This window comes from Amblyomma mixtum, chromosome 4 (genome assembly GCF_055824585.1).
Source record: "Amblyomma mixtum isolate Tamu chromosome 4, ASM5582458v1, whole genome shotgun sequence".
In the NCBI taxonomy this organism is placed as follows: domain Eukaryota; kingdom Metazoa; phylum Arthropoda; class Arachnida; order Ixodida; family Ixodidae; genus Amblyomma; species Amblyomma mixtum.
In genome coordinates, this window is record NC_143015.1 from 74,540,470 (window position 1) to 74,557,626 (window position 17,157).

Consider the following 17,157-nt stretch of genomic DNA (forward strand, 5'->3'; position numbering starts at 1 on the left):
TCAGTGAAGTTTATCATATACGCCGATGACTGTTCAATACTTATGCTGGGGCCAGATGTAGGTATGTTGGTAAAGCAATGCGAAGATTTCTTTTAAAATTGTCCTTATGGACACAATCAAATGGACTGAAAATGAGTCCATACAAAACCAAAATTATTGTTTTCACAGCGAAAAATAAAAGATTTCAGGTTAATCACCCAATAAATTATGAAGCCCAAAATATTGAAAAATTACGAGGAACTTTAGCGGCTAAAGTGGTGAAAGGCGGAAGCCTTAGTGCTGCATTCTGCTACGCGATTGTTCAGTGCACATTTTGTTGCTGCATTAATTAACTGCCAATTAATGACGCTTAAGCTTCGCCTTTAGGAGTGGAACGCGACAGCGTTTTGTAGCGCTGCCACGGAGTCCACGGAACACCACCACCCGTTCGGCGCGATGCGTTGCCCTTTGAACGCAACGCTTTTTGAGGAAAGGAAACGCTGGACACCTGAGCCGCACCGTACAGGAAGGGAAGAAGTGTGAGTGCAAGAAGAGGGAAGGAAGGAAGGAAGGAAGGAAGGAAGGAAGGAAGGAAGGAAGGAAGGAAGGAAGGAAGGAAGGAAGGAAGGAAGGAAGGGAAAACTTTATTTACACTAATGGTTTTTCCTGCGGTTTGGGGCATCTTCATAGACGTCTTGGTTCTACCCCCAGGAACCTTCTCTGTCGAAGTCGTCCGCCTCTAATCAGTGGTCGGTTGCCCTCAGTCCAGGGCTCTGCTGGCCACTGCCGCCCGTTGAGCTCGCTGTACCAGACCTTGTTGGTCTTCACAGCGGTCGCTGTACAGCAGAGTCTCCCACTGCTCCGCATTCGGGTTTTGTATTTTGGGGACCACGTCTATGTTTTGGCAGGCCCATGTGATGTGGTATAGAGTAGGTTTTTCGTCGCACCAGGGACATTTGTCCGCGTATATCGTAGGGTGCATTTTGTTTAGTATATGTAGGTTTGGGGAAGAGCCTGTTTGTAATTGTCTCCAAGTGACAGCCTCCTCTCTGCTGAGAGATTTGTGCGGTGGGGGATATCGCATTCTTCTGCCTCTATGGTTTTGTAGTATGGCCGAATATTCCCTGGGTGCTGGCGCGAGTTCCGCGGTCTCGTCGGATGCTCGGAAAGTAATGTATCCTCGAGCTATCCTGTTGGCCTCTTCGTTCCCTGCCACCCCCGTGTGCCCCGGTACCCACACAATTTTGTGTGGGATCTTGTCGCTTTGTTCTTCCTGGTTTTTAATTCTGTCGCTCGCTGCGAGGAGTATACGGAGCGCGTGACGACCTATCCTGCCATTCATGTAATTTCGGCAGGCTGTTTGAGAGTCCGTGAGTATTGTTAGTGACCGCCCGGTTCTATAGCCCTCCGCCACCGCTAGAGCAACGGCTACTTCCTCGGACTCTGCAGCTGTGCAGCCTCGGAGAGACGCGCTGGTCATTTCGCGTAAAGACGAATCGACCATCGCCGCTACAGCGATTTTGATATCTCCTCCTCTCCAAGACTTGTCTGTATACACGGTCGTGGCTTGAGGAGCGTATGTTTTCTCGATGGAGGTTGGGATCCATGTTTTTTGGTATTGGAGCTACCTTGAGGGTCTTGCGAAGCTCGTCGGGGATCGTTGCCGTCCTCGACATTTCTCGCATCTGCTCGCGGTATCCGAGCCTCTGCAGGAGCGCTCTTCCAGTCTTTGTTTGCAACAGCCTGAGTTTTTGCGACTCAAGCTGCGCCTCTCGTAGCTCCTCAAAGGTGTTATGTAATCCCAGGGCCATGAGTTTTTCTGTAGACGTGTAGCGTGGTAGTCGCAGCGCTGTCTTATACGCTTTGCGTAGCAGGGCATCCGCTTGTTGTATTTCGTTTTTGTTGAGGCACTGGTAGGGTAGGCTGTACGTTATTCGACTAACTACTAGGCTTCTTACTAGTTTTAGTGTGTCCTCTTCACGCATGCCATGTCGCCTGTTGGTGATGCGGGTGATCATGCGTGCGACTTGGAGCGTTGCTGCTTTCAGTAATGTAAAATTGTGAGTACTGCGCTGGTTGGATTGAACCCACATGCCCAAAATTCTTTTTGTTGTCTTTTCCGGTATGGGCGTCCCTTCTAGGTAGACGTTGAGTTTTAGGTCCTCCTTGGTTGGGAAGGTCCGGCTTTGCTTGCCTCTCCAGACTCTCAGCAGTTCCTTTTTCTCGGTCGAGCAAGCGAGTCCTCTTTCTGCAAGGTATTGCTCTACACAAGAGGCCGCTTGCTGTAGCCTTTCTTCCTTCTCTCCGAGACAGCCCGCTTTTGTCCAGACTGTTATATCGTCAGCATACATTGCATGCCTGATGCCTTCGATGTTCTCTAGTTTTCGAGCTAGGCCTATCATAGCTATGTTGAAGAGTAGGGGTGAGAGAACTGACCCTTGGGGTGTTCCCTTGTTTGGAGTGCGAATTTTGTCCGATCGAAGGTCTCCTATGCCGATGGTGGCAGTTCTATCGGACAGGAAGGCTTTGACGAAGCCGTGGATTCTGCGTCCGCAATCCAGGTTGTCTAGGCCCGTAAGGATCGCTTCGTGGCTGACGTTATCGAATGCCCCCTTGATGTCCAGGGTCATTATGACATTTTCTCCCGTCCGAGGTACGTTTCGCAGGACATCTTCTTGTATTTGGAGGAGAACGTCCTGCGTCGAGAGCTTCGCTCTGAAGCCGAACATGGTATGTGGTACACAGTCGTTATCTTCCATGTAATTTTGAAGTCTTAAAGTTACAACCCGTTCGTAAAGCTTGCCAAGGCACGACGTGAGTGATATGGGCCTGATGTTTTCAATTTGTAGCTTTTTACCAGGTTTAGGTATCATTATTACTTCGGCGTGTTTCCAATCTTCGGGAACCGTCTCCGCCTCCCAATGTTTGTTAAGAAAGATGACGAGCTCTTGTATGAGGTCGTCGCTCGGGTTGCGGATTAGGGCGTTGTCGATTCTGTCCGCTCCGGCTGCCGTGTTTCTGGTGGTGTTTCTTATGGCCGCGTAAACCTCTTCCACAGTTATGGGGCGGTCGAGTTTCTCGTTTTCGGCTCCTCGATGCGTTCCTTGGTATCGCGGGGGATTGTGATCGCCAAAACATTTTTCTCGTGCCTTCTCCAGTAGGGCGATGTCTGATCCCTCGAAGGAGTGGATGAACCTATGGATGGCTGTATTGTTTTCTGATTTTATTTTGGTCGGATCGATTAGTGCTCTTAAGAGATTCCAGGTTCTGGCTGTGCCTAGAGTTCCCCTAAGCGAGTCGCTGAGTTGTTCCCAATTTTGTTTCGCGAGTTGCATCGCGTATTCTTCCGCCTTTGGCGTAATTTCTGCTATCTTTAGTTTTAGTTTCCCGTTGTGTTTTTGCTTCCGCCATCTTTTGGTGAGACTGCGTCTCGCTTCCCATAGCCTGAGGAGGTGGGCGTCTACTTCGGGCGTTGCTGTCGTTCTCCTTAAACTTTTTGTGCATCGTTGTCGCGTTTCTCTCAGCATGCCGCTCCATTCCTCCAGTGATTGGATACGGCCTTCAGATTTGTTGCAAGCCCCGCGAAACGCGTTACAGTCAGTGATTTTCGCCTGTGCAATCTGGCGTCTTATGGTGCCGGGTGCTATTCGTGTCCGGAGGATAAAGTGATCGCTGTCTAGATTTTCCATCATGTTTTCCCACTGTGACTCCCTGCTCTTCCTTACGAAGGTGAGGTCCGGGCATGTGTCCGTGCTCACGCTATTCCCGATTCTCGTGGGGGTCGCAAGATCTGTGATTAGACTGCAGCCAAAGTATTCCGCTACTTCCACTAATTTTCTTCCCTTGATGTCTTGTTTCTGGTATCCCCAACTCCTGTCCATGGCGTTGAAATCTCCTACGATGATGAGTGCATTTTCTTTGGCCAGCTTGTGCGCTCCATAAAAGAGTTCGAAGAGTTTGGCTTTTCTTTGTCGCGGCGGGCTGTACACATTCAGTAAGAACGTGCTGCGTCCCTTTCGCTTTTTCGGAATGAGTTCAACAAGCGCGTGTTCAATGTCGGTGTCGGCGGCGATGGTATCGTGCATGATGGCGGTTATGGTTTTGCTGACTAGGACGGCCGCTTTACCTTCGTTTTGACTCTCGTAAACCTCGTACCCTTGTAAGGTCGGCTTGATTCCAGTCTCTTGGAGCGCAATTACATCAGGAGGTGTGAGTTGTGTGTTTATATATTGTTTTAAGAGGGCCTGCTTTTTGCGGTAGCCTCTGCAGTTCCATTGCAAATATCTAAGTGTTCTTGTTCTTGCCGATGCGTACTGATCATGTTTACGCGTTACTGCTGTTGCCTTGTTCGTTTGCGAAAGCTGTTAGCGCTGGACGGTTGTACGCCCTTTCCCTAATGTTTTCGGTATGTTTTTGTTTTCTAAAAGCGCTTCTGATATCTGAGATCTGCCCTTGGAATTGTACTTGCATCTGTTGCATTTGCGACTGGATTTGCTGCATTATATCCTGCATCATCTGCTGCATCATCTGTTGCATTCGTGTTTCAAGGTCTCCTTCGTTCGATGCCTGTGGTTGTCGTTTTGGAAGGGCTCTAGTCGTGTCGAGTTCCCGCTGTTCCTTCAGTGTTTTTGTGAGTTCCTCAACTTTGCGTTCGAGCTCGTTTTGTTTGATTCCAGCGAGTTCTAGCTCGCGTCTGAGCGCATTGCTGTTCGCGTCCTTCGGTTCTGTGACGCGACTGTATTTGTTGTTTTTGTTGTTTATGTCACTACCCTTTCCTGCCGAGTGCGAAGCAGTGGTAGAAGCCCAGCTCACCTTGCTGCCGCTTGTCTGGGAAGGCTTCCTCTTTTTCTTTTTCTCTTGCTTCTCCCCCTCCTGGGGGCCGGCTGGTGGTAGAGGCGGGAAGGAGTTGGACCTCGATCGGCTCCTCGATGTCTCTCCCTCTGAGCTGAGCCATCGCTTGGGTGGTCGCCCGCGTTGGTCGCTCCGTCCTCTTCCTCCTGTGGGTTTTGGCCTCGCTTTTTTCAATCTCTCTCGGCACTCCTTGGATCCGGTCCGGTGTGCCTCGCCACAGATTATGCACTTGGGCGCGCACTCGGGGTCGTCGGGCGGGTTCGAAACTCCGCACAGTCCGCACACAATAATGTTCGGTGTGGGGCACACGTCGGAGCGGTGTCCTTGCTGGAAGCAGACGTAACACACTTGCCTAGTGGGGCGGTACTTGTAGCATGGTACTTCTCCTCCGTAATAAATGACAAATTTCGGCAAGACTGGGCCGTCGAACGTGAGCACTGCCGTCTTGGATTTTCCGAGCATCTTTGCCTGAAGTATGGTGACTCCTTGAGTTCTGACTCGTAAGTGTGCTTTGAGTTCTTCAGGAGGGGTACCTGGGTCTACACCGTGGATCACGCCGCGCAGGACGTCTTCCGGTGCCGCCACGTAAGCGTTTACATCATAAGTCTTTCCATCGAATTTGAGACGGGTAATGTGCGGCACTAGCTGAGCCGTTTGCTCGTGCGGGGTGCTAACGATAATGATATTGGATCCGGTGCGAAGCCTTACAAGTAGGTATCCTTGCATTGCTGGCCGCACGCCATGACAATGGCGCGCGCTACTTGGTGGGTGGTGAGGGACTTCACCATGAGTCCTTTCTTAGGTCGAATAATGATCTTGTAGTCGCTTCTGGGGAGTGGCGGCATTCTTCGCCTAGGCCTGCTCTGCTGCCATAGTCCATTCTTGTTGCAACCGGTCGCATCACCCGGTAATTTTCCATCGTGAGGTTTGGCGGCTGGGCCGATTCCCGTGCCTTTGCGTTCTTTTCGCCTTTGAAGTTTTCTCTGGCGCTTGGATTGTGCAAGCTCCCAGCTGGCATCGTTGTTGTACCCGGCTGGCTTCGACGAGGAGTCGGACGGGATCTCGTCCTCACTTCCCAAGTCGGCGTCTCCGAAGTCGTCTTCATCCATCTCTTGGAATTCGTTAAGAAGAGGGGCCGTAATGAAGAAAATGAAAATTTTATTTCAGGAAAGGAAATTACGCAGTAACTGTCGCACATATCTCAGTAGACACCAGTCGAAAATTGTATTTGAGGAAAGGAAGTTGCGCAGTAACTGCCTCACATATTTCGTTGGACACCCGTCAAAATTCGCGCGCGGTGACGTCACGACAATTTGAACCCATCTGAAACGCGGACAAATGCGCCTTGCTCGTCGGTAAATTGGTTTTTGAGGAAAGGAAATGTATTTGTCGGTCACATCTCGGTGGACACCTATACCTCGCCGTAACGGGAAGGGAGGAAGATGGGAGTGAACGAAGACACCGTATTCACTAGACGCACCTTTGTTCATTCCAAACCATTGAGCTGGCATGGCGGAGTGGTAGCGTGCTCGACTCGCACTCCGGAGACCGGGGTTCGATTCCCAAGCTCGGCCAATTTTCTACTCGGTTTTTATTTATCTGGTCTGACTGGAAAGGGTAATTAGACTAATTTGTTAAGTAAGCAATTAACTAAACTCCGTCAAACTTAATTGGAGCATCACTATACGATCCCTTCAATTGGTTGCATGATTAGTAGCCAAAGTACAATTGGCCCCGTTTGAAATTCGCGCACTCTGACGTCACGACCGTTTCGACCAATTGAAAAGCGTGACATTTCTGTCGACAGCTCCTGCTTACAACGATGAGGCATTAAAGGCTTCCGCCTTAAAAATTGTAGAATCCCACAAAATACTTGGAGTCACGTTTAGTAGTAACTTGAACTGGGACTCGCATGTTGAGAACATATGCAAAAAAATTTCCACAGCAGCCGGGGCGATCTCACGCTGTCGAACATTCCTGCCTACGCAGATAAAGATCCAGCTCTATCACGCATTATTTGCATCCCACATCCGCTTTTGTAATTTTGTCTGGGGCACCACAACAGGTACCAATAAGCATAAAATTCTTACACTACAAAAAAGGATCATGCCATACATCGGAAATCACCCATACCTCTCGCACACTGGTCACTTGTTCGCAACCTATAAAATAATCCCAGTGACGTCTTTGTACGACTTGAGAATTTTGCGCACGTTTTATTCTTCAAACGGCCCATTTCATGACTTTGTAATTGCAACCGCATCGCTACAGCGCCACGAACATATTATTTCTACGAGAAGCATTGATAACTGGTACATTCCGCGCTTTTGAACTAATTATGCACATCAGTCACTAAAACTTAATCTCCCTTCGGTTCTAAACACGTACACATTTCCTACTAAGCCTACAATAAACCAGTTGAGGCAGCAATTTCTTAACACATAAATTAATTTTTAAACACCGCCTTGAATGTTTCTCACTTCAAGAATGTTGTTTTTATGTCTAATGTAGTTGTTGATTTTGAAATTAAAGATGTGTAAGCTGGTTTTTCTTTTTTTATTATTTTCACTTATACATGCAGTATGTTTTCCTTTATGTGCCACATTAGAAAATGTCTGATATCTTATTAAAATTGATATAATATTGAGCTTTCAAATGTTGTCTCTCCTGCATCTAGAATGTACACTGAACATCTAGTGTAATACGCTCATTGATGACTGACTGCACTATTGCTATACTAACTGCTTGTCTACCTACTTGAATTGTATTGCGTGTCGACTCATGTATGAACATGTCAGCTTCGATTTTATATTTGTTTTTTCTCCCTTGGTGTTTGTATCTCCACGCTGGCCTGCCTTGTTGTGGTCTCTTGGGCCCAGTCAAGCTGCCTCGAGCAGCTTTTTGCCCAAGAGTTCCTACCATGTATATGGTGAAATAAACGAATTGAATTGAATTGAACTGAACACGTAATGGCATTTTATTCCAGGTTCCTAGCTTCGAGTGCATCTGCAATGAGAAAATGCATGCTTAACTTTCCTCGCGTGCTTATTTGGCAAACCCCGGTGTTTCTAAGTTAAAATACGTGGCCATTATCCCAACCTCAAAAATTATTTTTTACACGTCGGCAGAAAAAAAGTTTGTGTGGCTCTTTGGAAAACTAGCTTTACTGCTTTCAGAAGCCCTGCACAGCAATTTAGTCCCAAGGAACTCTCTTTTTACACAAAAAAACGGGAGGAGCGTGTGCAAGGATTTAGCTTGATCCCTTATTTTTGAAGGATTTCCCGCTCTCTTTGTTGGATTTGTAACGAAGTTCATTTTTACTCCACATAAAGGAACGCGCAATTAGAAACAAACAAGTGCCGCAGCCTCAGGCGCTGCTGGCGTAAGAGTGGCCGCGTATGTTCAAAGCACATTTTCAGAACACATTGCATCACCTAATATGGAAACAACGGTGTTCGTACCGCGGCCACTAGAACACCAATGTTCTAGATATCACTACGAAGATGTGTGCTGTTCTCGTTGTTCTTACTAGGGAAAAGAAAGCGAAAAACACGGAGTTTATCTGACCACATTTTAACTGGCGATATCGCACAGATTGACACTATGGTTGGAAAATGAAGCGAACGGTTTGTACCACTAAGAACACAGCAAATGCTGGCTAATTCTAAGTACCGTTGGGTAATCCAGCGATAAAAGGCTCCATAGTGTTGCACTACACGCATCCTAACAGCGATATAAACACATGCATGCTATTAGTAAGGATTTTTCCCTACATATTGAAATTCTTATGTTTTAACCAACTAGCAGACTTGGACTAGCCAGGCTAGTCATAAGCTTTTTTGCTTGCCGACAGATGGCGCAGCACTGGTACTAAATGAAATGACAAATTTGATACAATTACAAAAAAATCGCCCGTTAAGGAGTTCGAGGTCGACTCTTTAAAGAGCATGCTGATTGATGGCAGATCGAACTGCTACCTGGTATACTGGCATTCTTCCCAAAACGGAGCACTGAAGCCAGAAAGCAGTGTCTTAGACAAGCTCTACAGTTGCCTCAACTTCACTATCAGTCGTTGGGTTTTCAAATGCACTCTGCGTGGCTTTTCTTTCTTTTGATCCTTTTCTTGGCTGCGAGCTTGATGATACTTATAGTCGTGTACGGATCAAGAACGCTGCAGCAAACTCCGTTCAAAGAATGACCTTCCGCCAGTGGCGTGTACATATTTAATGACCTCGCCGTTTATCCGATTACACCTTCTAGTATTAAATCGCAGGTTGCTGACAGATACAGGAAGACTGAGCGCATGGTCACGACAACCGGCTCACACCACTTCCTCAAAGGCCTCCTTTGCGTAGGGTTTGCGGCTCCATTCTTGATATGTACCTTGATATTGCAGTATAATCACCCCAAAAATAGCTAAGTGAGCATCGGCTAAGTAGTTAGGTTACAGTGTATTATAAGTCGACGGTGCTACTGACCTTCACATTGAAGTGGTTAGAATAAATAAATTTTTTGCCTTTTCGGAACTTCTAAGCTTAACTCATGAAACGCAGGCAGGGCCAGAAAAACTGTATACGCATTTGTTTTCTAAACTATGTTATATTTGTTATGGCTAGGCAAGTAGTCTGAACTTCCGCTGTACAGAAACTACGTCTAGTATGTAAAACCACGTAGGGGTACAAGGTACGCGCACAAGACGTGGGGTGGTGATGTGGAACACTCTTACGCCTTTTCCAGGAGAGTAAGGGGAACTCCAATTGCTTCTGCCGGATACAAAGTGAAGAACGTGGTTCAAGTGGAGCCGCTTAACGGTAAGCTCGCCGACTTGCTTGCATCGTCTTTGGCACCTCGACCGCAGGTAGGCGCAAGCTTGAGAGAAGCAAGCCTTGGTCGAATGTTTCTTCACCAGACTCACTGCAACCATCGCAGCATGAATCGAGTTAGCAAGAGCCGTGCTCAAAGATGGAATCACTGAAGCACATATATATACATTTGATTTAAGCGTCTCCGTTGATCAGGCGTTGTTAAGAAGTTGTAAATATAATTTACAGCTGTCTAGCATATTTACAATTTGAGTGACAAATCAATCTTTACGTGAATTGAGGAGGTCCAACTAGAAGAGGCCTGCATGAGAAGAATATTTCCGAAGACAATGTGCGTAATTTTATAAATTTACGAAATAACAGCTTTGTTGCATTTTTACTGTATTGCTTGCGTAGCATTGTAGAATACAATATGCTCGTAATTATACCCTGCGGCAAGACAGGAGAAAGTTCAACATGTTACCAGATTCAAATTCGAGCAGCACTTTTAGAGGTCAATCTGGGCGAGCAGAACCGTAGTTCACCTAGTGCTATCATGGTTCCAGCAAAACTTGTCGTAGTCCGAAACGTGAGGACCATTTCTTCAGTGGACGGTGTTTCGCCTACTCCTCTAGTCCAGTCATCGGCCACATTTAAGATTTCAATGCCTAATGTAAGTTGCCAGCAAAGTCGATCATTAGCAAGTTGCCAGCAAAACTTTTTTTGAGCTAATATTCCAAGACACATAGCTGATATAGAATGCAGACGCGAGGGACGACAACACACTGTAGACAGGACGGGGGCCGAACTGCTTACATTTATTATTTCTAAAACCCTCTTACAACCACGCACGAGTACATATAGCAGCAGAACGTATTGTAGCATTTCTACGGCTGTTCGTACGCCTTCGTGGTTACAAGTGGTTTTGTCAGGGTAATAAATCAGTTGGCAGTCGGGCGCCAGTTCACAACAGGTTGCGACGACCGCTTTGAAGGCAACTGAGGCAACGTTGGTGTACGTATGGATGAGAAGATCATTTGTTGTTGTGCTCGTCGATTAAGCGAAGAGTTTCTTATGGATCCTAACCTGGTGGAGTGTTCCTCGTTATGACGTGATCTTAAATTCATTACGACTTGGTGTTCCTTCGGGAAGCTTCTGCGTTCTTGTCGCTCTCGCTGGTATCGATCCAAATCCTGTTTATCCGCGCCCCTATTTTGAGAATCTGATACTTTCTGAAACTCTTCCATAATTTCACCCGCTTAGGCTCTGTCGCTGCCCTCTTTGACATCTGCATCTAAGTTTTCATAACCCATATGGTGTCGAAAACCGTGCGATTTAACGATTCGAACATTCTAACTTGGCTCACGTCTACATTTTCCTCAATAAATATCATTCTAGTGTAATGTAATATTTGTCTTCGGCTGCAAATCCGAGTTCTTGAGCTGTTAATTACATTCGCTACTATATCCACCCAAAGCTAACCTGGTGACTGTTATTTGCCATTTGTCATGCGCAAAAGTGCTTACACGTCCTACGCATGCAACACTGGTTGTATCTGTAACCTTGGAGAGGATAGTGTCTTTCGAGATCCTGCATATTATCGTTACTGTAATCACCATGATTATGGCGCGCCCTGCAGTGAAGCAGTTTTAGGGTACTGCTTTAAATGCGACGTTTTACTCACACGACACATAAACGAATCGATGCCTCTAAAACCACGGGTTTCTGGCAGTAACCAATTATCTTTACAAGTAACAAGCGTCAAAATCCAATTAGCGTTGCAAGACAGCAACAAGTCAGTGTGGTTTAATTAAAATGAAGTTCCTCAAGCATTTCGAGGAGAAATTGGAGTTAAATGCAAGAAGAAGCATACTCGTGTAAGACGGCACGCTTAAAACAATATTGAAATAAAGAAATCTACTCTGAGAAGGGCTGGTAAGGCAAGTTCACGAAGTGGTGCACAATTACATGGCAGTAGAACAGAAAGAAAACTATAGAGGGCTTTGGCAAACTATGTGCACTGTACTGAAGGAATGACCTTCGGGGTTTTTTCCTGAATTTAGTGCCTTATTTGCTAATAACTACAAGACGTCGTTTTTATTTCAGATCGTGGAGCACGGTTTAATATCACCTCTGTCTACACAGACTGCAGCCGATGCAAAGTACTGCGGCACAGCTACGCAGACGGAGGTAATGTAAAGCAAGCGGTATTTTCATGTCACCTTGCGCGCACAATCTACATAGCCGAAATTAAGCGGTAATGTTCGCTTTTATTTTCTGTTCCATCTGATTGAGAGCACTGTTGTCGCATATAGGCCTCGCTACGAGGAAATGTTATTTCATTGAAACGAGAAGATCAACGTGAGATCAGAACGTTTCGACTGAAGCGGGTGGAGGTCACGAGTTCGATCAGGATAATTTGCTAGTGGGTCATAATAAAGTGAGATCAAGAAAATGAGTGTTGCGGTCTAATGTCACATAAATGCAGAGATAGCAGTTTGGGTTTGGGATAGCAGTTATACAGCTTTTTTGTAGTGAAAAGTAAAATTTTTGACTCCGTAACGTGCAAAGAAATGCGGCATTATTGAAGCATGAAACGGCTGTAAAATTAAAAGCTGTCCAGTGACGAAAGCTTTCAGATACATACTGCAGAAAGAGACAAATAAACGTATTAATACCCAGAAAACATAATTTCCTTTTTGCAGTGTAGAAAATAGTTAAACATTATGGTTCGAAGCAGAAAAAGAAAGTAAAACTAAGTACCCCGACCATTGCGACTGCCTACAGTAGGCTACATGAAAGAGAGTATTGGAATTCCCCCTTTGCCATAGCGGTAATCGGTAAGTGATCGAACCATCCCTGTTCCCAGTACAATCAGACTTTTCCGCGTCCATAATGGAGGTCTCCTGATTTGGTCGATCGAGGATTTTGTGCTCTTTCAGTAAAGCGCCAGCACACGAGAGCTTTTGCATTTTTTTCTCCAGCCAAATTCGCACATTGCAGTATTGCCTTCATTCAAACTTTCTCGTTCATCCAAGGCTGGTGCTGCACGCGATACAGAGAGCGCGAAGTGCTTCTACGCGTTTTGCAACTCAATACTTGTTTTATCTGCAGGAAAAGGATGCAGCCTTTGGCAGCCAAAGAGTGTCATTGGTGAAAAGGATTCGTGCTGCGACTTCGTGTTTGATTTGGTCTGCGGCACCTCGACCAAATACCAGCTCTACGACAACTGCTAGGCCAATAACTGAGCGACACCTTGAAGACACGCGCATCTGAATTGGATAACCGCACTAAATTGGAGAAGGCTGCCTGAAATGAATAAAACATACAAATAAATTACGACATTAGTCAGGTTTAATCAGGTTTAACGAGCTGCAACATTTATTGGTACAAAAAAGATTAAAACATGATTATGCATTGTCATTTTCTCATTGGACGTGAAATGGGAATCAAACGTTCTCCCGCCACAAGGTGTGATTTTGAGCAGTATAGTCATGCAGTTATGGCTCATATAAACTAATTAATGCCCAAAACGGCGAAAAAAACACTGCTTATCAGTGTCTTTAAAATGTGAGCTTCCCGGATATCGTATATATCCTTCTACACGGTTCAAGGGCTGACCCTATGCACTTGTGAACATTTGACCAATCAGGTACATCATGCATCTTCAGGTAGCAGGACCTTTTATTGGGATCATATATGGAGGGTTCCCTGACAAGCAGAAATGATTCCCGGCTCTTTAATCATAAAGTAAAAGGCTGTACTGAGAGAGTGTCTGTAGCAATCCAACCGCTTCAGCCATGAAACTTTTTAAGCTTTTCTTCTGGGCAATCTAAGTTAAGCTTTGTTCTGAAACCCAATCGATGCTTACGCCTAAACTGCGTATTAATCCAAACAGCGAAACGTGCATTGCCCTCACTGTAGTTTTATATACCCGACAATAAAGGTTGCGCTGACGGGAATTCGAATCAAAACGGGCGCACAGATAGCAGCGTTGTTGAATGCCGCCTTAGACCACTCGTCATTGCTACGTGTTGTGGAGACGGCGATGATGATTATTCTATTCGAAATATGGAGTTCAATTTCGCAAAGCTGCCCATGGGGCTATGAGAGACGCCGTACCGGAAAACGTCTGATTAATGTTTGTTAGTCTATGCTAAACATTCACCTTGGGTACTTTAGCTTACACTGACATCACTCAGCACATGGCCCTTCCTACATATCGTCTCCATGAAAATGCGGCTACGGCGGCAGGAATTTCATCCGATGAACGTAGACACAGAAGCCCAGGGCCACAGGCATTAAGCTACGGTTGGCGTCTGGGGCGCTCAGTGCGTTTAAACAGTATTTAAATTCAACAACTGCCGTGAATGATGGCAGATGGCGCTGTCTTATGCTGCTGGTGCTAACTGCATGAATAAACAGGCGGTGGTGTCTATCGTACTTGTTTCAAGTGGGAAACAATGTCATCATCATTCTGATAGATGAGCCTTTAAGCATTTTGCTCACAAGCCCTAACGGCACTTCTCATGGGACGTTCTGCTAACATCGCCAATGAACAGTCAGATTCGTCCAGTTCGTTGCAGTTTTGCTTTCAATGCTAAAGACATGTTAGACTCATTCATCGCCTTATATTTCTGTCTTTAGCACTAGGTACGAGGAGAAGTAGCTTATAGAAATACTCATATCGATCGTGAACCAATCAAACGACATATACGCAGAATTACTACGACGTGAGAATTTTACCCAACACAACTCCTAAGCTTTTCTGGCTTCTCCTTCTCTTGAGAACATTTCAAAATTTTAAGACTCTCCAGAACTTGTATTAGCGAAACTTTTTCGGTCGTATTTCCTCAACATGCTCACCTTGACTTATTCTCCACTCTACTGCTTTGAGAATCTTTCTTAAGGCATTATTTATGCTCCTTTTTCAAGTATGCTTAGCTCGATCTCTGAGCAGCGAGCAGCTCAATTGAGCTTGAGAGCCTTTGGCAGCCATTGCCATTTACAGCGGCAGCTATCACTGCGACGCCTCCCGCCGCGAACAGAACAGAAGCTTGTAATAAATTCCAGGTGCCACGGTGGGTAGGGCTCTGACTCTGCGGTGGGCCCGTGGGATGGCGTTAGTGGCCCTCGAGGAGAGTATAAGGTGGCGTGGGTTCTGTACCGAGTTGTTTTTTCACAAAAATCTTTGCACTGGTGCGTAACGATGCACTGCGTGAGCGTCTACTCGAGAGAGGGTATGTCATTCTGGAAGATGAGGAAGGAGGGTATTTTAGTTTGCAACAGCAGTTCGGCACCTCATGGCATGGCCGAAGCAAGGCCTCAAGGCTTGGTGATCCAGCGCGCACGGATCCAGGAGGCCACGTGAAGGGCTTGCACGTTTCCAGCACTCTGAGCTGCGGAGCCAGACTATTCTAAATGGCAGCCAACACACATGTCCCGCCGACGGCAGAGCAACTTGAATGTCGTAAGCTAATGCACGGGAAACGGGCTGCAGCGACTACATAGGTCCCACTGAGCTTTGCAATTTTGGTGGCATAGGGTAAACAGTATTAAACTTTTCATTGTAGCAAAGACGAAAATGCATTCAGAACAACGGTACGATTGCTTCAAATATTATTCTCCACTTCAGTTTTTCTGGACACTATGACATGAATTCTTATTTCGGTTCTGCACGTAAAGCATTGTCATGGCTTAAGATAAATCCGTGCTGTACTCTCCATGATCGCCGCTTTTGATGTTGGAATTTTCCTGGGCGAATAAAAAGCACGGTATTCTTGGTACCGTTTTCTGACAGTGGGGCAGTGGATACTCATCAAGACCACTTAACATTTTTCGAAATAGCATTGTCGTATTGCTTTGAACATGCAATAGACTGCATTTTTTTTTCTAATTATGTACGTGGTGAACATAAATACGCTTCTTCTTACCAAAAGCTATAGCAGTCTTTAGTCAATATGGGCTCCAACAGCTGAAATACCCAGCCTATTCAAAGTTTTTTTTTTTAAAAAAGACCATTTTGAAACGAAGTCGTTTGGAAACAGTGTCAACCTAGTTTAATGAAAAGCCATACATTATTCTTTGGTCTACTTGATAAATTTGGGCCAGCAAATTTGGCCTAAGTACACTGAGCTATCGAGGTGAATAAGTTACAAAAAAAATTCGTATTTTCTAACGTTGATGAGTTATTGTTCATCTAGATCTATTATGTAAGGACCACCGCAGGATTAAACGTTCTTGAGAAAGAGAGAAATGTATATTTTCTGTTTTGACGGTTTGGAGATGAATTTCAGCGCTTCAACACACGGAATATTTTATATAGTTCAGCGCCGTTAAAGTGTAGATGCCATATTATAGCGCATAAAAACCTAGAAAAGAGATAAAAATTGATATCTGGTTTTCGTGAGGTTGTTTGCTGAAACCACCTGCAACATATTAACAGGAAATGCTGTCACTGTACTAAAAGAAAACAAAGAAACGTCCGTGTAGACAGTGTGCCGTGACAATCCATAAATTCAGCTGACCTTCACCCGTTGGTCGCTCTGCTCCTTGCCGCTGGTGCACGGTGCATAGCACATGTATGAAAAGCGACGATGTGGAGCAGCGCATACAGTTTTGGGCGGATATCCACGGCAAAAAAAGAAGAAGAGAAATTCATTTTTCATTCTCAGCCCCGTCATCAGAAGAGAGTCCTGTGCGTCAACGGCATGAATGCGGCCTGGTTCATGTTAGCACGTGTTAGTGCACTGGCGGGAACGAATGCAAGGTCATGAGGCTGCAGGCGGCCTCGGTGGCCGTTATATAGAAGAAGAAGAGCTTGTAGTATAACTCGTGACGAATGAAAGCACCGCAACAGCGAACATGGCCCAAAGGCGCTTGGTATTGGCGGCTACAATCATTTCAGTACCCCTTTACGGCGCACTTAGAGGGAGCCGCTTCTGTGAACATCATCATCATCATCATTTATTAGACCCTTAAAGGCCCCTGGGAGGGGGTATTACATAAGGGGGGGGGGGAGTAGTACATTCATCATGACTCACATTGGTGGGGAAAAAAAGAATTAAAAAAAAAGAACAAACAAGAAAACACACACACAACAAAAGCATAAAGAGAAATAAAGTCACGAAAGGGAAATGAAACCATTTATACAGCAAGATAACACATCAGACGTTCTTTAAACCTTTCTGGATCGCTTTCAGTGACAACCGATTCTGGAAGCCGATTCCAGTCTTGAATAGCGGCTGGCAAAAAATAACGAGGATATTGGTGATTACCATAACAAAGAAAATTAAAGTGCGCTGACATCTAAGCAAACGGGGACTTCACTGATAGTTCTTGAAAGTAAAGCAATAAACTTGACACAAAAGAGCTTTGTTAAAACGAATGCTGCCTTCAATGAATAAAATATGCACAGCTCTTGAGAGGCTTTTTATTGCATTTCTGATTTATTCCTAATCTTTGAAGGCTCCGTTTTGATAATATGCTTTGGAAAGTTCACGGCCTATGAGTTGTAAAGAATATG

At 45.5% G+C, this 17,157-nt stretch overlaps 1 protein-coding gene across 1 annotated transcript; it reads left to right on the forward strand.

Annotated features, from left to right (window-relative positions):
* The first annotated feature begins 8,683 nt into the window (after window positions 1-8,683).
* On the forward strand, window positions 8,684-12,868 carry LOC149347042 (uncharacterized). Its single transcript, XM_089541472.1, has 4 exons — window positions 8,684-8,697; window positions 9,568-9,641; window positions 11,739-11,822; window positions 12,747-12,868. The coding sequence occupies exons 1-4, from the start codon at window positions 8,684-8,686 to the stop codon at window positions 12,866-12,868; spliced, it is 294 nt and encodes a 97-aa protein (XP_089397598.1).
* Window positions 12,869-17,157: the final 4,289 nt, after the last annotated feature.

Bases quoted from the DNA above. Each gene is read 5' to 3' on its own strand.
- LOC149347042 (XM_089541472.1), top strand. The intron at 9,642-11,738 runs GTAAGCTCGCCG...TTTTTATTTCAG, and splicing joins TCAAGTGGAGCCGCTTAACG to ATCGTGGAGCACGGTTTAAT. The intron at 11,823-12,746 runs GTAATGTAAAGC...TTTTATCTGCAG, and splicing joins GCACAGCTACGCAGACGGAG to GAAAAGGATGCAGCCTTTGG.